The 24,029-nt window shown below is 38.1% G+C and overlaps 1 protein-coding gene across 1 annotated transcript in view; it reads left to right on the top strand.

Annotated features, from left to right (window-relative positions):
• The window catches only part of LOC306881696 (adhesion G protein-coupled receptor L3-like), a gene marked incomplete at its 5' end in the record, with an annotated part of 194,108 nt that overhangs the window by 100,092 nt on the left and 69,987 nt on the right, over nt 1–24,029 (top strand). Inside the window, 4 exons of the mRNA XM_079435914.1 lie at nt 9,138–9,239; nt 11,528–11,869; nt 15,079–15,182; nt 18,545–18,730. Coding sequence (XP_079292040.1) covers nt 9,138–9,239; nt 11,528–11,869; nt 15,079–15,182; nt 18,545–18,730 — 734 coding nt within the window. The remainder of the gene's footprint in view (nt 1–9,137; nt 9,240–11,527; nt 11,870–15,078; nt 15,183–18,544; nt 18,731–24,029) is intronic.

The raw sequence follows: 24,029 nt of genomic DNA on the forward strand, positions 1-24,029 counted from the left end.
GAATTACATTGGAATCTCTGAAATGAGCATCAGTTAACAAAATTTGCACAGCGTCATAAGATTAGTGTTCAATAATGAAATCATCATAAGACATGGAACCCAGCTTTAGAAAATCATCAGCTTCAAGTTACAAAACTCAAACATAATGGGGGGGGGGGGGGGGGGGGGGTCTAAATCAGGGATTAGATAACATGAACAATATGAATCTCTAAAATCAGCAGATAATAGATAGATTTGATTTTTGAAATGTCTAAAATCAGCATCAGAGAACAAAGTTAGTACAGGGTCAGTGCCTGATTATGACATCATATCATGAAACTCAGATGCAAAATCATCAGCCAAAAAAAAAAAATCAGACAACATGAACATAAATCAGCGTCAGAGAACAGAATAACCAAGAATTCTCCAAAATCTGCATCAGGTAACAGAATCACTCAGATTTTTTCTAAATTCAGCATAATATATTAGAATTACCTTGAAATCTTTAAAATTAGCATCAGAGAACAAAGTTAGCACAGAAATCATCATCAGATCTTAACTCGATACAATACAACAATACAAACAATAAACAAACAATACAAAATCAAAAGGCTTAAATTACAAAACTGGAATATAATCTCCAAAATCAGTATCAGACAATAACAAAATCAGCCATAGATAATAAAATTAGAATGTAACCTCCAAAATAATCACACACAGTAGAATCACCTTGAAATCAGCATTAGATAACACAACTGACACCAGTAAAGAAAACCCTACATGAGGCGCAGAATATTTTCTCTGGTCTTTATGTGATACAGATGATGGTTTCACAAAATAAACATGGCTTTCTGTATATGAACATGTAATGCAATTTCTCTTAAAATGAATGTTTATTGTTGTGCCACAGTAAAGCGAAGTATGAATTCTCAAAACAGTGATCGTTATTGAACCAGGACCTTGTTTTTCTTCAGGCTCCTGTGAAACTTGACATATCTGAGATGTCCTCCTGGAGCTGTTGTGACGGATGGTGTCGTGTGAGATACTGATCTCCTGTTTTGACCTGCTGTGTGGAATAGCAGCTCCCTTCCTTATAGCTTTTGCGTTTGCTGATATTCAGAACATGTGAGGGAACGTCAAACGCAGTGATGTTTGGAGCTGGTGCGGGATGCTTGTTGGCGAGCCATACCGGTGCGTTCTGCTCTGCAGGGCCCCTTTAGGCAGACAGTAATTGACCTAATCTGGCCCATATGCAGAGTGAAATATGTTTAGCCATGACCTCAGAAGAGCACAGCTTTGTGCTATGACTACTGGAGATCTTTAGACTCTGTCTGGCATTCGGTCTAATAAAATACACAGAGTCAAGACCTGCAGACTCCTCACAAAACAGGCTGCAGAAGAGGAAAAATAAAGCTTACATCTAGAGGATTTTGGATTTGATTTGTTAAACGTGTTCAGATGCATTCGTCTGTCTCCTATTATGTTCAAGTTTGGCATGAAACTGAAGTTTTTTGAGTGAAATTTATTGAACAAGCATAAGGGCAGGACCTGGTTTCATTTGTTGTCAAAAGGATAAAAAAAACGTTGGTCAAGACAAACTTTCCTAGACAGGAAGTTTGGTGTCGTTTAAAAGCTTGAACTTTGAAGGCTTTGAAGTTGTTGTATGGTTACTAGCATGCTCTGAGTGGTTGCTAGGTCACTGGGTGTTCTACGTGGTTGCTAGGCGGTTGCTAATTGGTTGTTATGTGGTTGCTTGGATGTTCTGTTTGATTGATAGGTGGCTGCTAGGCTGTTCTGGGTGGTTGCTAAGTGTGGTTCCTAGGTGGTTGCTATGTTTTTGCTGGGGTGTTCTGGGTGGTATCTAGTGTGTTACAGCTTCTATTGTATTTCTGGCGTGTTCTGTTTGGTTTCTAGGTGGTTGCTATGTGATTGTAAGGGGGTTCTGAGTGGTTGCAAGGTGATTTCTATGTGGTTGTTTCTCAGTGGTTGCTATGTGAATGCTACAGTGTCTGATTGTCTGCTGGATGGTTGCTGGTATGTTATGGGTGGTTATGCTATTTTTGGGGTGTTCTGTTTGGTTGCTGCTATAGGTGCCTGCTTGCTGGTGTGTTATTGGTGGTTGTTATGTGGTTGCTAGGGTGTCCAGGTGGTTGCTAGGTGTGATTGATAGTGGAGTTCTGGGTGGTTGCTGGTGTATTATGGTTGCTACATTATTTGTGGATTGTTCTCTTTGGTTTCTAGGTGGCTGCTATTCAATTTCTGGAGTGGTCTGGGTGGTTACTAGGTGGTTGCTAGTGTGTACTGAGTGGTAGCTTTGTGGTTGCTTCTGGCTGGTTGCTAGGGTTTAATGTGTAGCTGCTATGCAGGTGTTTGGATGGTTGCTGAAGAGTTGCTATGAAGTTTCTAGGGTGTTCTGGTGTTCATGAGGGTGTTGCTAGGGTGTTCTGGGTCATTGCTAGGACATTGCAGATAAAGAGGCACAAAGGCAATTCCTGTAATATCAACGTGTCAATATTAGTATTTTAAAAACTAACAGCAGGTGAAAGTGTGAGTTTTGTCCCATGTGTTAAGAATCAGAGAGCTGACTCTGGCATTCAACAATTCACTTAAAACAATACTACAACAACAAACGTGTGTGTGTGTGTGTGTGTGTGTGTGTGTGCAATATGATGAGAACAGTGAAAAGGGTCCAAATGTTAATTAAGCATGGCTGTGAGTGAGCAGTGATAGAGATGCTTCATCTTTCTGCCAGACATGAATGAGTCGAGCCAGTTCTCACTCGCACTGATAAGACACCAGAATAGAGAGACATTTTAAAGTAATGAGCTCTTTCTGACAGCCAGAGAAACTTCTCTTCATTTTCTTTGGTGCTGAGAAGACGAACGAGAGATAATTATGACAAGAAGAGCACTTCAAATTAAGTGTAATAGCACGCGGCTAAAACGTGGCGCATTGCGTGGAACGCCGTTGCTTCTGCCTGATAATGGACAGAATGTTTTAAGAATGTTTCTTGCTTGGATTGGAAATTACAGACAGATTTACAGATTGACAGGTTGAGTTAATTGAGTTGGTTTTGATGGTTCAGACCACACACACTTCAATCACGTGCAGCTTCGGTCAGTCCGTCTTCATCTGCTCCACGGGAAACAGTCATGTTTAAGTTACTGATGCAAATTAATTATACATAATCAGCAACTAGGGCTGACAATTTAACACATTTATTTAATTTAAAATGCAATAAGCTTGAAGATTTCTTGTTGTCAAAGTTGAAAACAGTTGTGCTGCTACATATTTTTTTTTTTTGTGGAAACTGTGATTCATTTGATTTTTTTCAGGATTCACCGATGAAAATAAATTTAAAAAGAACAGCATTTATTTGAAATATAAATATTTTGTAGCATAATAAATGTTTCTACTGTCGTTTTTGATCAGTTGATCAGTGTTCTGGATGATTGCTAGGGAGTTGTTAAGGTGTTCTGCATGGTTGTTAGGTTGCTAGGGTGTTTTTATGCGGTTACCAAGGTATTGTGGGTGGTTGCTAGGGAGTTGCTAGGGTGTCCTCATTGGTTTCTAGGTAGTTGCTGGAGTATTCTGGGTAGTTGCTGGGGTTTTGTGAAATATTTTAACATGTAGCTCTGCGGCCGTAATGAAATGACACTATTGAAGTAAATTAAAATGATTTCCATTAAAATTATACTTTTATGCTCACAGCAGTGTGTGCAGTTATAAATGATCATTATTCATTTTAAGCAGCCTATTGAAATTATAATCAGTTGAAATTTTACAAATGAACATTATTGAAATATAACAAAAGCCATTAACTTGCAGTGAGGATTGATGCAAGGTCACATGATGTATATAATAATCTTTAGTCGTTGCAGATATCAGGAAACATCAGGTGTGAGCTGAAGTGTGTTTGAGGTGTCGTGCTCGTGGTCAGGTGGTTTTGGGAGGAATCTTTCTGCTGCGTCTGGAGGTTTTAAGCATTTTCCTCCCTCAGCGCCTGATGAAGCATCTCTGTGCGTTTGTGTTTAATGACGCAGAGCTGCTGGAAGCTGCACTCGTGGCTGTCATTGATTTACATGCTGTGAATGTTTATTATGGAGTCTCAAAATGAGAGTGTTTGCAATCATTGCGTGTGATTGTGTATGTGTGGCTGTTTTGTCCTCAGCAAATGGCTTGTGGCAGGTTATAACTTTGGCGTAAAATGTATTATTTTTATTATCATTGTTATCATTTATTGTTAAAGGGGTCATGAACTGAGAGACCAAAATTCGGTTGATCTTTTGACATATAAGAAGTCATTATACTATAAAAAACCCTGTAAGTTTCAGAACTCAAATCTTTCTGTAGTTTCTAAAAACAGCTTATATTTAAGCCAATCTGCAAAAAGGACAGGTTGTGGAATGTACGACTCCATGACGTAATAGTGTGGCTAAACACCGCCTCCACAGAATCAAGATCAACGCCTGCTTCTACAGCAGTGCTCCAGACAAAATAAAATAAGAATCATTTAAGGAGCCATTGGCTCCTATAAGAAACAAAACTAGGCGCCAAATAATATTTTTAGGTGCCACAGAATAAACATGTTATTTTTTTAACACCTTAACATTTTGGTCATACTGTCATGTGTTTATGTCTCATATTTTCTTGTCTTTATCATATAAGTTTCACTTAATGTGGGAACTAAATGTCTTTTCCAACATAAGAATTATATACAGTCACAAAGAATTGTTTAGTTTGAAACACTAAATGAGCGCTTACACGAGACATTTCAGACAGTTGTAAGCCTACCGTTTGATGTGCATTCATGTTCATTTCATACTATAGTAGTAAAGAGGAAGATATGATGGGTTCACGTGCCGCTTGAACTGGGGCGCTAAAGCGATCGCTCATGCCGCATTAAAGAGCGCCAAAACCACATTTATTGTTTGAATTTCCTTATGAATTTGGCAGAATTTTAAAACTGATACTTTGTTTATTAAAAGTTAACGAAGCACAAAGCTTATTGCGATTATTGGATGGCAAGTGCGCTACAAATAATATGAAGTTCACGTATTGACAGAACACAGTAGGGGTGTGAATCGGCACTGGTTTCACGATTCAATTCGATTACGATTAGCATGTCAACGATTCGACTCAATTCGGTATCACGATGCATCATGATTATATCAGATTTATTTTGTGCATTTTTATTAAATTATATAAGCAGGCTACTTTTTAAAATAATTATGTTAATATATTAATTAATATATAATTAATTCATTATTGTTATGAATTAAAAGTAAATATAGCTTCAAAACATACAAGCAAATATAGGCCTGGTTTCACAGACAGAGCTTAGACTAAGCTAGGATTAGGCCATAGTTCAATTAGGACATTTAAGGTAATTTTTATAAACATGCTTAGAAAAAAACATTACTGGGGTGCATGTTGAGGCAAAACAAAGGCACTGATATATTTTAAGATCAGTCAGTGTAAGTTTATTTCAGTTGAAACAGATCAGACTTACATTTTAGTCGAGGACTAGGGTTAAGTCTTGTCTGTGAAACCGGGGGATAAAGTAATAAAGGGGGGAAAAGATGAGTACAAGTGATGAACAAAAAACACTTTCAGTATCTGGGAGTGCTTTAAGTATCACAAGTTTACAGATTCCTCAGCATTATTGCCATTTGATTATTACTGATGAGATCATAGACACTGACAGCTTTAATAGACTGCATTCACACTAATGCACAGATCTATTTCTACATATCCTGTTCTGTCCTGTTCTGAAAACTGAGTGTTTACATCAATTTCGTATTATAATGCAGTGCATTTAACCGCAGCCGCCAGCTTCAGGACAAACAAACACAAAGCGCACGCGAAAGTCTGTCAGTATGCATTTCGTGCATCTATTATGTACTGCGTTCCAAGCGACAGAAATAAGCATATCTAAAGTAAAAGACTAAAATAACAGCGAGTTGGAAGCACAAGCAGGTGTCTCACAGGTCATATTCTGTTCAATGAAGCCTGCCGCGTTTGTCTCTAGCGCGCACACATATACAAGAAAAAGCAGAGCTCAGATTTTAAAATAGAGAGTGCACTTATAACACTCGCGTGACAAGCGTGTATGCGAATGACGTCATAGGCTAATCGATTATGGTCCATTACTGCATAGATGCAGAATCGTTGCTACAATTAATTTTGACACCCCTAGAACACAGCATAGCCATAGTATCGATGTTAATATCCACACAGCTGACAGCTTTGCCTGTTGTAGTTTGTTCAAGTTGTGCATGAAATAGACACTGCTTTTCTGCACATTTTCGATCGCTCTTATACCGTCACAACTGGAATTGTTTATAGCAGGCTGTTTTTCCACTAAAACTTTTATGTGCATCATCTCAATTTATTACATTAACATAACAAATGATGTGATTGCAAAGCAATCAGGGAAAAAAAGGCATTACATGCAATTTTTTAAAGCATAACACGTAAATTTCTATAATCGCCAGTGGTGACCTCAGCAAAAACTTCAGTCACAAATTAATAATTTTGGTCGCAAATGCGACCGTTTTAGTTGCAGTCTGGACACTGCCTGTTTAGCCCCACCCACCGATTATACGCAGCTGCCTGTTTAGCCCCACCCACCGATTATACACAGCTGCCTGTTTAGCCCCACCCACCGATTATACACAGCTGCCTGTTTAGCCCCACCCACCGATTATACACAGCTGCCTGTTTAGCCCCACCCACCGATTATACGCAGCTGCCTGTTTAGCACCACCCACCGATTATACACAGCTGCCTGTTTAGCCCCACCCACCGATTATACGCAGCTGCCTGTTTAGCCCCACCCACCGATTCTACACCACTTCTTGTTTAGCCCCGCCCACTGACTCGCGCATGTTGTAAGTAAATGACAAGAGCGGCAAAAGCAGGTCTACACAGAATCCATACAATAAACTTTATTTGATGAAGGCCACGTCAGTAAGAACTTGGTACTTTGTACACTTAATTTTATCACGGATTAGTTTACAATCAAGGCACAATTCTATGCAGGATCTTCAGAAAGACTGAAACTAAAAGACAAAGCTGTGCAACTACATGTGACCCTGGACCACAAAACCAGTCATAATGGTCAATTTTTCAAAATTGAGTTTTATACATCATCTGAAAGCTGAATAAATAAGCTTTCCATTGATGTATGGTTTGTTAGGATAGGACAAAATTGGCCGATATACAACTATTTGAAAATCTGGAATCTGAGGGTGCAAAAAAATCTAAATATTGAGAAAATCACCTTTAAAGTTGTTCAAATTAAGTTCTTAGCAATGCATATTACTAATCAAAAATTAAGTTTTAATGTATTTATGGTAGGACATTTACTAAATATCTTCATGGAACATGATCTTTACTTAATATCCTAATAATTTTTGGCATAAAATAAAAAGCGACTTTTTTGACCCATACAATGTATTTTTTGGCTATTGCTACAAATATACCCCAGCGACTGAAGACTGGTTTTGTTGTCCAGGGTCACATATTAGATCTGATGTCGCACCACGCAAGTGTGAGTAACTGTTTTTATTACATGGTCACTTTTGCTCCGTCTGTTATTACAGATCATTTGATTTTTACTGAGTGTTTATGCATCCATCTATGATGGATGTAGGCTGTCAAACATACACAACTGTTAGCCAATCATAGCAGTGGGCGTTTACTTCTTAGTCTACAATCCACCACACGTATACAAACAGAGCATTCTGATGAGGAGGGTTAAAACAGGACAGAAAATAGCTTATTACTTCTAAGTGATGTTTTTGATGTAAAAATCTCGATGACCTCAGAGAACAGTACAAAATAATAAACAAAGGCAGCTCATGACCCCTTTAAAAAGGTTCCTTCTACGTGCTTCTTGAAATGCAGAAGTAATTAAAAACTCAAATATGTGTTTTAACTAATAGATACTACTCAGAAAATACTAATTGTTCAAAATTAAAACTGGATATGAAATATCATGCATAATGTGGTTGGATTGCACCAAATTTTCAACTTGTTTAAAAGTAATCAGCGAGTTGAAGACGTGCAGATGGACACCTGATCCCATTAGCCTCTCTTTGGACTATCACTATCCTTATCTATAAAATGGCTGAGGTCAAAAATTGGAAGAAAAATTAATAATCAGGTTGATTTGCTCTTTTATAAGTATAGAAGCCCTCTAGGCACGACTTATTAAAGTTTTAAAACAGAATTAACTCCTGCAGCAGGTGATGCTGAACTTTTAATTGCTCATCAAAGAATTAATAGTGGGCAAGCGTAGGGTTTGTGGAATTAATAAACATAATATTAATAATCAAAAACTGAGTTACTGAAATAACTTCATTATGCTACAGCACATAAAAACGCTGGAGTGAATATTAACATGTAGATTTAGTTTGCATGCTAGCAGACTCAAGCGATTATGGACTTTAAAGGAACAGTTCATAATGAAAATGTGCTGAAAATGTCCTCACACTCAGCCTGTCCAAGATGTAGATGAATTTGTTTATTCATCAGATTTGGAGAAATGTAGCACTGCATCACTTGCTCAGCAATGGATGGTCTGCAATGAATGGGTGCCGTCAGAATGAGAGTCCAAACAGCTGATAAAAACATCACAATAATCCACACCACTCCAGTCCATCAGTTAACATCTGGAGAAGTGAAAAGCTGTGTGTTTGTAAGAAACAAATTCAAGACATTTCAAGTTCATAATTAATAGTAACGCCAGTGGAAAAGTCATCTGCTCTGAATCAGGAGAAAAATCAGCACAGATTAATCACCAGCTTTTGGTTTCTCAAGGCATTTACTGATTGGACTGGAGTGGTGTGGATTACTTGTGGATTATTGTGATGTTTGTATCAGCTGTTTGGACTCTCTTTCTGACGGCACCCATTCACTGCAGAGCATCCATTGCTGAGCAAGTGATGTAATGCTGTAATGGGCTGTGATTTGGTCTTTATTCATGTATTTATTTCAGCGTTTTGTTGGAAGCACTTGAGTGCAGTGAGTTATGTCTATTCATGAGCCGTGATCACTGTACCATTTGGTGAATTAGTTTTTCATGGCTATATTGTGGGATCATTGGTGTCTCTAAATGGTGCGTTAAACTGAAACCAGACTGTGGTTGGCAGGTTTGCATGTCGGTCAGGTGTCTCTTGGGCAGTTCTTTGCTAATAGACCGGGGGAGACTCTCTTACCAGTGAAGTTAACGATAGTGCTGCTGGCCGTACGCGGTCAGTTTGTGAAAACGGCAGGAAATGTAATTTTCTGTAATGTAAACAATTATAGTTTGGAGTCGATGTTCTGCCCACACAAACACAAAACTATTACCGTCACATCACCCTACAGCACAAGAGCCTGTGTGTGTGTGTGTGTGTGTGTGTGTTATTTCCTGGGTCGTGGGCCTTTCCCATAATTCCTCCCGAGTCTCTTCTGTTGGCTTATTGCTTTGTTTTCCTCTCTCTCACTGGTTTCTGTGTTTATTAGCACATTAGCTCCTTGGAGGCTCAGAGTATCAGAGACTCACAGAAGCAGCCAGATCATTTCAACCCTTTATTTGTGTTTGGAGAACTGTCAGCAGCTGATCATCCTGTCTGTTTACTCACGTCATGCACATTTCTGCTCTTATTCTTATCCGTTCATCAGTGCATGCTATTGCAAGTAAAAAGTTTATCTCTGTAATAACAAACAATTAATGTGATTCCTGTGGAATACATCACTCTGTGTATTGAAAATGAATGGATATATTGAGTATGTATGCACTTTGGAGCATGCTGTGCAGTTTAATTGCAGCTTATTTTTAGCTGAATACTCATTTAAAGCCATATTGTGTTTTTGATTTTTGATTGATCGAGCAGCAGACATTCTTCATAAGATTAGAATGCATTTATTTATTTATTTGCTTAATTGCTTCCATCTTTTTTAATAATTGCACTAAAGCTGCGTAAAGCAGCCTGTTTCTGTGTTTATAGATGAGCAGGTATTGGAATGAAAATAGCAGTTTGCTTAGTGGTGTTTCTTGGGTGTGGGTGTGTATGTATTTTATGCCTGATAGGGGAGCACACACACACACACACACACACATATCTTTTTTTCTTTCTTCTGTGTATGAAGTGTAGGTTGTTGTTAATATGTACAATAAAGTATAAGAAGCGTGCTTATTGAGTTTACAGATTTAGAGTTGAAGGTGTAGTTACCATAGCAACACGTCTGGCATAATAGCAGTAAGCAGCGAAAACATATTCTGCCTTTGAACCTCTAGTAATCATAATCATGAGAAAAACCAGAGGGTTTCTGGCACTCCTGGCACTCATAATAATAATAATACAAATTCATCTTGAATCCTTAACAATGCAGACAGCACGGCTTCACTCTTGAACATCTACAGTAATTATGCTTCTGGAGAAGAACTCTTCCAAGGTTTACTTTGACAAGAAATTCAGCAGTAGATTTGAAGATAAAGATGAATAAGATAAATGTCTGCATTAGATCTTTATATAACTGTTTGACTTTGTATCTCAGTATGAAGTCGTTTTCTTCAGGATGCTGCTTGGTTGATTTTTATTTAAGCAATTTGCTGCGAGATAATGTGTTACTATGTATATTTATAATAATGGTCATTATTATAGAGAATATCATTTCTGATTTAAATATAATTTGTTGTGTTCTAAAATAAAGCAATAAGCCCTGTGACGCCGTGGTTTACAGTGAATTTAAAACAGCTAAAGGGAGTTGTTAGGCACTAAGCACTCCATTCCTTAGTTACATGCATTCTGTCACTGTTTAAACGGTCCTGTCAATCATCTTATCCGTTAACAAAATCCAAATTTCATTTAATTTAATTTCCTACCGTATTGGAGAGAAATGAAGAGGCACGTTGATCTGCCAGTCTCGGGTCAATCATGCCGAGAACTCTCTTCATGTGTTTGTATGATGTTGCATTTAAAAGTTAATGACTAAACGTATCGCTATAACAATGTTGCTGCAGATGAAATATAATGCACATAACATTAAATAAATATTTCTTAATCAGGTTAGACATTGATATTTTATCACTCAAACCCCTTTCTCTGCCTATCCATCGTTCTCGCATATCCGCCATGTTTGTAGTTTTTTAACACTTTGTATGCGTTTTGTAGTTCTAATCAAATCATCATCCACCACGCAGTGTGTTGTGGGCAATATTAGCCGTTAGAGTGTGTATCGATCTTCAAGTAGCAGACCATCCCGGAATCTTTGGCATACTCTTACTACATACTACGATTTGGAACATACTAATTATATTTTTGAATATTGTTTAGGATGGACAGTATGCAAACTGGGACGCAGCAATTATTCTTCTGTCAAACAATGTAGTTCCTCAGAAACGGTTGTGGTTGCAACAAATTGGTTGCCGAGCAACACACAGAAACAAAGAGGTGTATGTTTGTAGAGTAATTTACAACGGCTTTGAACGTGGCTCAACCAATCAGAATCAAGGACCAGAATTATCAGTTTTACATATTTTTTCTTCTGATTCCAGAAACTTCCTCCTCAGGAAACGTCTTAATGGACACGACGACGACACGCACCACGACTCGCCCGGTCACCGTCACCACGACGACCGCCTCCACCTCCACCTCCACCAGTACCACCATGACCAGCAGCACCCGATCTCCCTCCACAATGCCGGCGGTCCCACGCAGCACCACCACAGAGCGGCAGCTGGCAGCTCTTCCCGGGATCACGGCGCGCTCCGACCCGTCCTCCGTCCTGCCCAACATCGCCGTGGAGTTCTGCAGCCCCGTCACCGACTCCTCCATCACCTGGCCCAAAACACGGCAGGGCCTCGTGGCCAAGCAGCCCTGCCCGCCGGGAACCATCGGTACGTTACAGCAGTCCAGAGCAGCCGAGTAGTGATTGTGTTCACCAGCAGAGGGCGCAGAGAGATGCACTGGTTACTTAGTTGCGCCAATACTTGGACAGGAACAGAGTGCTATGATCATCGATTGATCAAAAGAGACACCCTTTATCGCTTTCAAGATATTGAAATATCTTATGCAATTATGTTAGAGTAATACTCTTTGTTTGTTATGCAAACAATTATTTCCACCATGAAATCAATTTTTTTAAATATAATCTCAAATTTAAAAAAAATTAAGTCACAATAATGAGACATAAAACATAAAACTTATTTTTTTGCAATTTTGTCTGTTTCTGCAATTTTGTCTGAGTTGCATCTCACAGTTCTGTCTTTTTCTCACAATTCAGAGAAAATCTGTAATTATAAACTTTTTTAGAGAAAAATAGTCGGAACAATGAAAAAGAAAGTCAGACTTCTGAGTTAATTTCTTGTAACTCTTTTTAAAATTTTGAATTAATCTAATTTTTCTCATAATTCTGAAGACAAAAAAGTCAGATTTGCTGTTCAGAATTTTGAGATAAAAAAAAGAAAAATGCAAGATATAAAGTTTGTCTCAAAGTTATAATTGTGAGATATAAGCTCAATTCTGAGAAAGAAAAGTCAGAATTATGAAAAAACAAACTCAAAGTCAATTGCGGAATAAACTTAATTATAAATAAATTGATATTTGCGAGATGTAAACTCAGAATTGTGTGTGTGGTGGGGGGGTAAAATTGTGTGATAGAATTACAAAATAAATAAAAACTCAGAAGTCTGACGTAGTTTTTCATAGCTCTGACTATTTTTCTCTAAATTCTGAGTTGCATCTCGTAACTATTTTTTCTCTGTTTTGACTTTTTTTTTCTCTGTTTTGACTTTTTCCTCACGATTGAACAGCATGCAGGGTTGTTTTGCACAAAATTGGAAACATTTCTGAAAAATAATTATCTCACACAACCAATATAAATAAATAAATTAATCAACTAAACAATTACATTTACAGAAAGCGCAGACTTCATGCTCAAAATGAGCCTGAAATGCCAAAATAACAAGCCTAATTAGGGATAGTAAAGACAAATATGATTTTTTTTTTTTACTGTAATTACTGTACACAATATATTCATTTGTGAAAATAAAAAACTGAAATGCAGTTAGAATAATAAAAAATATATAGTATTAGTATTATTGTAAAATTGTAACTTTGTTATAATACTGTTTGCAATAATTACTGTTTTTCATAGTGCGATTATTGGTTATTTTTAATATAACCAGTTTGACTTGCAAACATAATTATAATGAACAATGTTTAAAAAATAATCAGTAATAATAATAATAATAATAGTTATTATTTTTTTAACCAAAAAAAGAAGAATGTATAGTCCCTCTATTTTAGTTGATGGATATTAACAAGTAACATTTCTCTTAACCATGAACATCCTAGCAACTGCATAGCAACGCCTTCAGAGCAAATCGGCCCTGGTCACTGCATGTTTAACAGCTTGTGTTGGTAACCCAGGTGTGGTGTGTTTCTCTGTGGTTATTAGTGAGTGTGTGGATGCGCAGCAGACGAGCGAGAGCACAAATAACAGGAACGCAGCACACGCATCAAACACACGGCTGCTGCGCTCGCTCTGCTACTCTCCTTCCTCTCCTTTTCTTTCTTTAAAGTTCAGCTCTTCCCTTCATTTCTCTCGCTGCTCATATCCAAACCTTTCCAGTCCTCCCGTCTGTTTCCATGGTTTCATGTGATTGCCAGTTTCTTTATGATTAGTTGTTTGTTCTTGAATTTTTCAGAGCGTCAGACTTTTTGTCCTCTGGTCATTTCTCAGAGTAACATCCTCATAAACTCATTCAAAACAACAACAACATCACAAAAACACTAGCTTTTGATTGACACGTGTGTATTTTTTAACACCCCAGTATATAATATCACTCAAAAGTTGAGAAATCAATACTGTTATTTAGCAAGGATGCGTTAAATTGTTCAAAAGTGACAGGAAAGACATTTATAATGTAACAAAATATTTATATTTCAAATAAATTCTGCTCCTTTGAACTTTCTATTCATCTGTGAATCCTGAAAAATTAAATGTACCACAGTTTCCACAAAAATGTTGTGCAGCACAACTGTCTCCAACACTGATAATAATCAGAAATGTTTCTTGAGCAGTAAATCAGCATATTATTATGATTTCTGAAGATGACACTGAAGACTGGAGTAATGAAGCTTTGATCATATAAATTAATTACATTTTACAATATATTCACATAGAAACAGATATTTTAAACAACACTTACAAGGATACAAGGATTAATACAATATTGTAACTTTATTTTTATTAAAAATATTTCCCCACATGTAGACTATTGGACTACATTATTTAGCGGAGACAGTGTTAATTTTGATTGTTAGTACTATTAGTAATGTATGTGTTTATTGAACATAGTCTTTTATCACACTGCTGTTGTGTGTGTGTCGACAGTACATCTAGAATGTGTGTGTGTGTGTGTGTGTGTCAGTGATCTCACCTGAGTGCCGATACAGTCACCCGACTGGAAGAATATGACATTTTTCCCCTCTTCTGTCCTTCTAATTAGAGCTGAGAATGAGATGTCTCTCTCCACAAGCTTTAATTGACCTTTACCAGTGCTCTCCAGGGAGCGAAAACACACACGCACGCGCGCACACACACACACTCTCACACACACACACACATGTTGGTTTTTGTGGTTTATGGGGACTCTCCATAGGCGTAATGGTTTTTATACTGAACAAACTGTGTGTGCTATTGCCCTACACCAACCCTACACCTAAACTTAGCCCTCACAGGAGACTTTGTGCATTTTTACATTTTCAAAAAAACACCATTTAGTATGTTTTTTTTAAGCCTTTTGAATTACGGGGACATAGGCAGTGTCCTCATAAACCACCTTCATACCTCTGTCATACCCATGTCATTATACAAATTTGTGTCCTCATAAACCACATCAACATGCACACACACACACACACACACACAGTGATTGCAGTGATTTTATCTCCATCAGAGGACGTAATTACACATTCTTTTATGATCACAGACGTTTGAAAGCGTTTCTTGTCATCTGTGGAAGCAGCAGTGAAGGATGTTGGTGTGTGTGTGTTAACAGTGTGATATGAATTCACAGTAACGGCTGCTTTCTGTGTGCAGGGATGGCTGTGTTTGCCTGTCAGGGGCCCGAGGGACTGTGGGACCAGCAGGGGCCCGACCTCAGCAACTGCACCTCCACATGGATCAACATCATCAACCAGAAGGTTTGGGAAACACACACACACACACACGTCTGGTCAGCTATCCTTGTAGGGACTCTCCATAGGCGTGATGGTATTTATACTGCACATACTGTATTTTCTATCGCCCTACACAAACCCTACACCTAAACCTACCCCTTACAGGAAACTTTGTGCATTTTTACTTTCTAAAAAAAAAACTAATTCTATATGATTTATAAGCATTTACGCTGTATGTATTGAGTCTGTGTGTATTCAGGTTTAATTCCAGGATATACATCCCTGTACACACACACACACACACAATCAAAAATGATAACTAACAAATTGCGGACGTAATCGTAAAAAAAATTACAAAATGCATTTATTCAGACGCCAAAGAAATGCAATGTGCTAACTTTTGCATAAATCTGTAATATTCTGCCTTTGCACTGAGCATGTGGCATTTTTTTTGTGTGTATTTTTTGGAATTTGTAACGTTTTCTCGTTGCACTATTGCTTTGCCTATTATCTTTGCACTGAGCATGTTGCACTTTTTTAGGAATCTGGAAGATTTTCTCTTTGCACTTTTGTAAATCAGTAACTTTTTGCCTTTGCACTGATGCTCTTTTGTTACATTTCATGTATGCAAGCTTCTCTTGTTAGACTTATCTAAATCTATTAAAAATGCTTTTCATTTATTGAAATACAGCTGAGATAAAATGTAATGTAAGATAAAAAACTTGCACTTAAAAAAAGACTTGGGAAAGGTAGTAGTTACAAGAAAATTTGCCATAACTTTGCATACTATATACTGCAGAAATAGCAAATAAACTTAATGAATACACTTTTCACTAGTCATTTTAATTAATGTTGTGATTGTTACCTGAAATTAAAAATAAAACTATGAAACATGTTTTTAGTAAATTAATTAAAGCTGAAATAAAATACTAGGTGAAAAACAAACAATTTTTGAAAATTGAAAAAATTTGAAATACCTAGAAAACGTAATAAAAGTGTTATTACGTTTAATTATTAATACTTAAAAATATTAATAAGTAATATAATATAATATAATTTATACTACGGGGCCGTTGAATGCTTGAATCTGATTGGCTGACGAACGTTCTGAGGTGTGCAATTATTTTCAGGGAAACGCACGGCGAACGTAGTTCCAGGCAGCTTTCTTGACCGCATTACAGTTCCATATCACTTCGCATCGTTGTCAGCGCTGCCCTGACGATTTTATCAGTTAGCCTAGTGTAGCAACTTAAACTAAGGCTACACATGACATTTCTCACTAGCGAGGTAATAACAGCGCTGCATCTTAAAGCAGACTTACAGTTTAGAGACGGTGCTTCAGAACACTGTTGAGGGACACACAGAGGTAGCCTAATTCATACAAGCTCTCTCTCTCTCTCTGTTTCTCTTTCTCTGTGTCTCTGTCTCTCTCGCTCTCTTTCTAATAACTTCATTATTAACTGCATTAGTCTGCTATCAACGGCTCAAGCCTCCATTGCCAGCTTTAAAATGACGTTTTGGAACTAGCAAAAGAGTCGTTGGATGAGATGCGGAAGAAATAATCCTACTCACAATAGCGATTTAAGTAGAAAAACCGGACGAATCCCTTGAAATATATAATCTGATCGATGTCTTGAGGTGTGGCAACCGTAGTATAAGCGGAATAATTGACTCCGGACCGTTGAATTATTAGAAAAATAATGCACACCCGAGGTGTAACGGCCACTCCGCTTCGCGTCGTGGCCGCATCACCACCTCGGGTGTGCATTATTTTTCTAATAATTCAACGGCCCGTCGTCAATTATTCCTTACATAAATAATACTAAAATTACACTGGGCTGAATGAGCTCGAATATAACTAGAATTGTTAGTAACCAACCGGGACTGATTATATTTGTCACTTTCTATTGTTCACATTTATTTACATTGGTTTGTTCATATTCCTCAAGCTATGTTTTTATTTTGAGAATTACTGTTAGTTAATTTAAAAGAGGAATGCACGTGTTGCCTTTAGCATCATATAGAAAACTACTAATAATGTCTTTCAGTGTTTTCCTGCAAACTTATACTTGTTCTTCATGTACCGCTGACTCAAATCAATCCTACAGTTTTACAGATGCGAAATGAGTGTGTGTGTGTGTGTGTGTGTTTAGACCCAACAGGCAGCCCAGAAGACAACATCTTTAGTTGTGTCTCATTAGCAAATAAACGCATCTCTTCCGTTAGCTGGAGGAGTGTTGTGATTAAACTCAACACGAGAGTGCGTGGCTCTCATCTGCGCTCATGTTTTTGCCACGACTTGAAAGAACAGAGCTGCACTGTCTGGGAAGTCAAGAGTCGTTCGCTTCTCACATCTTCAGCCGCCTCTAGCACACAAACACACGAGGATGATCTGATCTGCAGAGAATGAGCCATGCAAAATAATGCCATCATGTGCACCATGCGCATGCGTCAACCGTTTTACCAAATGTTTATTGATATATGATATATATACATATGCGAATCTCTGCAGATCCATCGGTCAATATTGCGTGATCATAATTCCCACCTTCAGTGATGGTAGATTTCTCCGTTCTGTCTCTATACATACTGTAGCTAACACAGATGAAACATGACGCTATATGATTATGATAGAATATGGTTTACATGTGTTTTTCATGCATTTTGTGGCTTTTAAAAAAAAAATGAATAAAAGATTTTTCCATGAGAAATGATAAACTGGTGTTCAGTTTATTATAAAAAGCTACACGTAATACATTTATGTGTCATTTTTTAATATAAAATCTGTATTAGGTCACAATAGAATGTAATTACAAACTCTCTAAGTGAGCTTTGAGCAGAAATATTGTATTACTGTCACTCTGAAATAGATGAATGGTGCGTGCTGACTTTTTGAAAGCCCTGCTTGCGTGGATTGATGCGCCAGGATCACGAATCCCAGACTGTAAATCCTCATTTTAAAGATGATATTTATAAATAAATAAATAACTTGCATTCATAATGTCATCCATGCATTGGCTGGGACTCAAACCCGTGATGACCTTGGTGTTGTTTATCGTCACGCTCTGCTGTTTGAGCTACAGGAACATTAACAGCTATTCCAACACCTTCAGTTCTCAGTTCTGCTGACCGTCATCAACACACATAAACCCACATCCACTTTACTGAATCACTTCATTCAGAGCTTTTACGTAAATTAATTGGGAAAAAAAACTTCATCTTTCTTGTGGAGAATTGCTTTTTCCAATGTTAACCACGTTCCCTTATGCCAGTGTAACAGGCAGATATAGCTGATAATAGCTTCTGTTTGTGATCAGTTTGGACTCACAGTGTGTGTGTGTGTGTGTGTGTGTGTGTGTGTGTGTGTGTGTGTGTGTGTGTTGTAGATCCGAGCGGGTGAACCTGCAGCCATAATTTCCCGTGAGCTTTCCGAGCAGACCAAGGGTCACATGCACGCAGGTGACATCACCTACACCGTCCGGGCCATGGGTCACCTGATCGACCTGCTGGACGTCCAGCTCAGGAATCTCACCCCCGGAGGAAAGGACAGCGCCGCCCGGAGCCTCAACAAGGTACTGCGTCTGACATACAACACTATAATATGTCAAGTCAAATGTATTATTACAAGTACTATATAAACACTGTTTCAGGGCAGCTTTACAGAAAGTCGTGATGTTGGTGTTAATAATATGTGACCATGGACCACAAAACCAGTCTTAAGGGTAAATTTTTTCGAAATTGAGATTATACATCATATGAAAGCTGAATAAATAAGCTTCCCATTGATGTATGGTTTGTTATGATAGGACAATATTTGGCTCAGATACAACTATTTGAAAATCTGGAATCTGAGGGTGCAAAAAAAATTAAAATATTGAGAAATATATCGCCTTTAAAGTTGTTCAAATTAAGTTCTTAGCAGTGCATATTACTAATCAAAAATGAAGTTTAGATACATTTACAGTTGCAAATTTACTAAATATCTTCATGGAACATGATCTTTACTTAATGTCCTAATAATTTTTGGCATAAAAGAAATATCAATAATTTTGACCCATACTATGTATTTTTGGCTATTGCTACAAATATACCCCAGCGACTTGAGACTGGTTTTGTGCTGCAGGGTCACATATATTAATATCTTCATAGTTGTGTAGAGCTGAGCCATAACATTTTGCAATCATTCATACCCAATCACACTGCCTTTCAATAAAATGGTTGCTCAGCTTCTGCAAATGGTTGCACAGAAATGAGTGTAAAATGTGTTTGGACTGTGAGATCAGAACATCCTGGACTATTATTTCAGGGACAAACATAGAGGAATATGTAATGGATGTACAGTCAGCCGGTTATTTTCACAAAATAAACCCTGACTGGGTGATCGGGACCTGCTGCAAAGCTCATTACCCGGCTACTCACCAGATAAATAAATAAAGGGAAATGAAATATTGATTTGGGTTGAAATGATTCAGTAATGTAAGAAGAAACAGAGCAGAGAGAGTGCAGCACCAATGAGCAAAAAGTCCTGATCAATCTGTTAAGTGTTTATTTTGTGATAATGACCGTCTGCCTGTTCATGCGTTACACAGATACTCACAGGTGCACTGGACTTGAACTTGAGGTTGTTATTTTCACTAAAACAAAACAAAACTAAATGTCTAAGTGTGATGCCACTAACCTGACAAACCTGAGCAAATCCACCCTTGTGAAAAAGGAGTGTCCTTAATAGTTTTGAATGTGCGCTAGTGCAATTCAAATCTTTAAAAGTATATATATATATATATATATATATATATATATATATATATATATATATATAAGGGGTCATATGACATTGCTAAAAAGATTACACATTATTTTGTGTATTTGGTGTAATGCAATCTGTTTAAGGTTCACAAAACACATTATTTTCCACATACTGTACATTATTGTTGCTCCTCTATGCTCCGCCTTTTTGAAACGCGTCAATTCTACACAAAGCTCATCGTTCTGAGAAGCGAGGCGTGCTCTGATTGGCCAGCTATCCAGTGCATTGTGATTGGCCGAATACCTCAAGCGTGAGACGGAAATGTTACGCCCCTTACCATATTGTGATGCCGTGTCCCGGCGAGACGAGACTAAAACAATAAATCCCATTATAAACTAGGCGTTTCTTGCATCCAGTGGGGACATAATTACTGATTATAATGACTTATACTGTCTTCTTACATGTTGCGTTGCATCGCGCCGCGTAAACATGACCATGTCTGCATTTATGATCGGAGAAACGACAAACAAGCGCTACTCTACACTGTTCGAATCTCACGTTTGAATAGTCAGTGGCAAATCTTTTAAATAAGAAAACATACTTACAGGCTGTGAGTCAGAAGCGCCAGACTGTCCTTGCAAAGTTGGAATTGTCCCTCTTTATAGAAACAGTCTTTGTGCAAGCCGGCCTTGTAAGCTACTCTCCCAGGTTCAGGAAACAGTCCTCTGTAAAATGCATTGCACACACTCGAATATTTGGGTTGGACTGTTCTGGAACAGTGTTTAAATACAACTTAACCACTGATTTCTAGTCGTGTCCTCTCTTGGAAGCCCAAACAAAGTAGTTTCTCTTTCACAACCAAACACAGCGTCTCCAGGACATGGCGCGGGCGGCAGCAACAGCATTACAGCCAGAATAATAGCTCCGCCTTCTTTCTTTTCATGTACATTTGGGCGGTGTTCTGCAAATCTTCCCACATCGTGACGTAGACATGTGGGGCGTGTTTGAACGAGCCGTTTTAGGGGGGCATGGTCAAGTGTTAACTTCTATAAAGAATATCTCTTTAGTTTTGAGACTTTAGTCTTTGCAACTTCAGGGATCTTATCTATGCACAGCTTGTAACACTCCAAAGAGAAAGGAAAACTTGACATCGCATCATATGACCCCTTTAATAGAAATGACATATTTTAGTTGAACATAAATGCTTCTTAGTACATTCAGCAGTACTTTCAATGACAATAGATGTAATTATGACAGTACATATAAAGATGTACTTAAGTCCTACTTAAGTGGGTCAAAAACACTCTAAAGTTCAGCTAATATCATACTGCATTTTGATTTTAACATTCACACTTAAAGTGTAATATTTCCATAAGTATGCTAAAGTATGCTTCTTTTTCACGAGAGTGCAGTGACTAGCGGTACTTTTACATGACAGTGATGTACTAAAACCTGAAAAGGTTTTTCTTTTTTTCTCTTTGCAGTTTTGAAACGTTTCGTATATAATGTAGTCAAAATGATCCCTATTCACAGGAATCCACGAAAATGACTACAAAGTTTTCAGTTTTTACATGCACTAGCTCTTCTGACATCTTTATTAGCCCCATTCATGAGCACAAGCAGAACAATTTCTATGTATTTGTTTCTAAACCTATTCTTACATGTATGGTTAAAATGAATTGAATTAAACACAGCAGTTTATTTTCAAATATTGTGTAAAATTGTCCCTTTTAATCAATAGTTTATGGGATATAATGAAAATCCAGGTGTATTCGAGGATAACCAGCTGAAGTATTGCTAACATAGCAGGTTATTCTTGAAAACTTGCCACTAAGAATGTCTTTCAAAGACTCAATGCCATGAATCTCACAAACATCTTCAAATACAGTGAGTTTTTTTCCTCACAAATGCTCATTGTATCAACCTGCTAACTTTGAAATTGTGTCCAGGTGGACTGATAAAAACTTGACATTGAATAAAATGATAGAAGTCAGCCAATCAGGTTGAGCGTGTGAATTATATGTAATTTTTATGTTCAATATCAGTGGATGTGTCGCCTGAGGCTGAAATGCAAACCAGTTTGATGTATCAGGACTGCAGCGGACACATGATGCATGAATCTGGTCTAGACCAGTTAATATGTGATAAGTCTGTGGTTTGGAACATCTAATTATTATGTATTATTAAGGCTGTCAATAAATGAAAATTAATCTAATTAATTACATAACTGCAAAATAATCTCCCATCATAAAAATTATTGTTACATGAGAAAAGCATTGGTAGATGTTACATAAAAGTATCTTTATAATGAAATAGTTTGATTCAACATTGCATAAATGATACTAATAAATGAGTATTAATGGGTTTGTTTAAAAACAACAACAAAAAAATATTAACGTGAATTTTTTTTCAATGAAATGAATCTCTAAAGATGATACTAAAAGCATTGGCAGCATTTCACTGTCTTTATGAGCGAGTCACTGAGTCATTGACTCACTTGATTTATTTAAACAGCTGATTCAGTCAGAAACGAAGCAAGCGTGACTGTCTTTATGAACGAGTCACTGAATCATTGACTCACTTGATTTATTTAAACAGCTGATTCAGTCAGAAACGAAGCAAGTGTGACTGTCTTTATGAACGAGTCACTGAATCATTGACTCACTTGATTTATTTAAACAGCTGATTCAGTCAGAAACGAAGCAAGTGTGACTGTCTTTATGAACGAGTCACTGAATCATTGACTCACTTGATTTATTTAAACAGCTGATTCAGTCAGAAACGAAGCAAGTGTCAGAATCAGAATCAGAATCAGAAAGAGCTTTATTGCCAAGTGTGTTTGCACACACACGGAATTTGTCTTGGTGTTATGAGCTTCCAGTACAGAAAGTACAAACATAGTGCAGACAACATATAATTAAGGTGATAAAGAACACTAATGAAGAGAATATACAATAATTAAGGATAACAATAGTAATAAAAATAAAAATATACAGAAAAGAGACATGACCATAGACAGAACTGTGAATGTGCATGTGTCCTATGTACAGATGAAGGTTTGATGGGTTATTAACAGATGTACAGTACCGGGGTGTGTTATGTGTTGTTCAGGTGGGATACGGCCTGGGGGAAAAAACTGTTCTTGTGTCTGGCTGTTCTGGTGCTCAGTGATCTGTAGCGCCGGCCAGAGGGCAACAGTACAAAGAGAGAGTGAGCTGGGTGTGAGGGGTCCAGAGTGACTTTCTTAGCCCTTTTCCTCACTCTGGAGGTGTAAAGTTCTTGGAGGCTGGGCAGAGGGGCACCGATAATCCTCTCAGCAGTCCTAACTGTCCGTTGTAGTCTTCTGATGTCTGTTTTGGTAGCTGAACCAAACCAAACAGTTATAGAAGAACATAGGACAGACTCGATGATTGCAGAGTAGAACTGTTTCAGCAGCTCCTGAGGCAGGTTGAACTTCCTTAGCTGGCGGAGGAAATACAGCCTCTGCTGGGCCTTTTTCGCAATAGAGTCAATGTGATTGTCCCACTTCAGGTCCTGGGAGATGGTGGTGCCCAGGAATCTGAATGACTCTACTGAAGTCACAGTGCTGTTCATGATGGTGAGTGGGGGGAGAGCAGGGGGGTTTCTCCTGAAGTCCACTATCATCTCCACAGTTTTGAGCGTGTTCAGCTCCAGGTTGTTAAGGCTGCACCAGACAGCCAGCTGCTCAACCTCCTGTCTGTAAGCAGACTCGTCACCGTCCTTGATGAGGCCTATGACTGTGGTGTCGTCCGCAAACTTCAGGAGCTTGACAGAGGGGTCCTTTGATGTGCAGTCATTCGTGTAGAGAGAGAAGAGCAGTGGGGAGAGAACGCAACCCTGAGGGGCGCCAGTGCTGATGGTGAGAGTCCTGGATGTGAGTTTGCCCAGCCTCACTAGCTGCTGCCTGTCTGTCAGGAAGCTGGTGATCCACTGACAGATGGAGGAGGGCACAGAGAGCTGTCTCAGTTTGTCTGAGAGAAGGTCAGGTATGATGGTATTGAAGGCCGAGCTGAAGTCCACAAATAAGATCCTTGCATAATTCCCAGGTTTGTCGAGGTGTTGCAGGATGTAATGCAGTCCCATATTGACAGCGTCATCCACAG

Source organism: Barbus barbus (assembly GCF_936440315.1).
Source record: "Barbus barbus genome assembly, chromosome: 2".
In the NCBI taxonomy this organism is placed as follows: domain Eukaryota; kingdom Metazoa; phylum Chordata; class Actinopteri; order Cypriniformes; family Cyprinidae; genus Barbus; species Barbus barbus.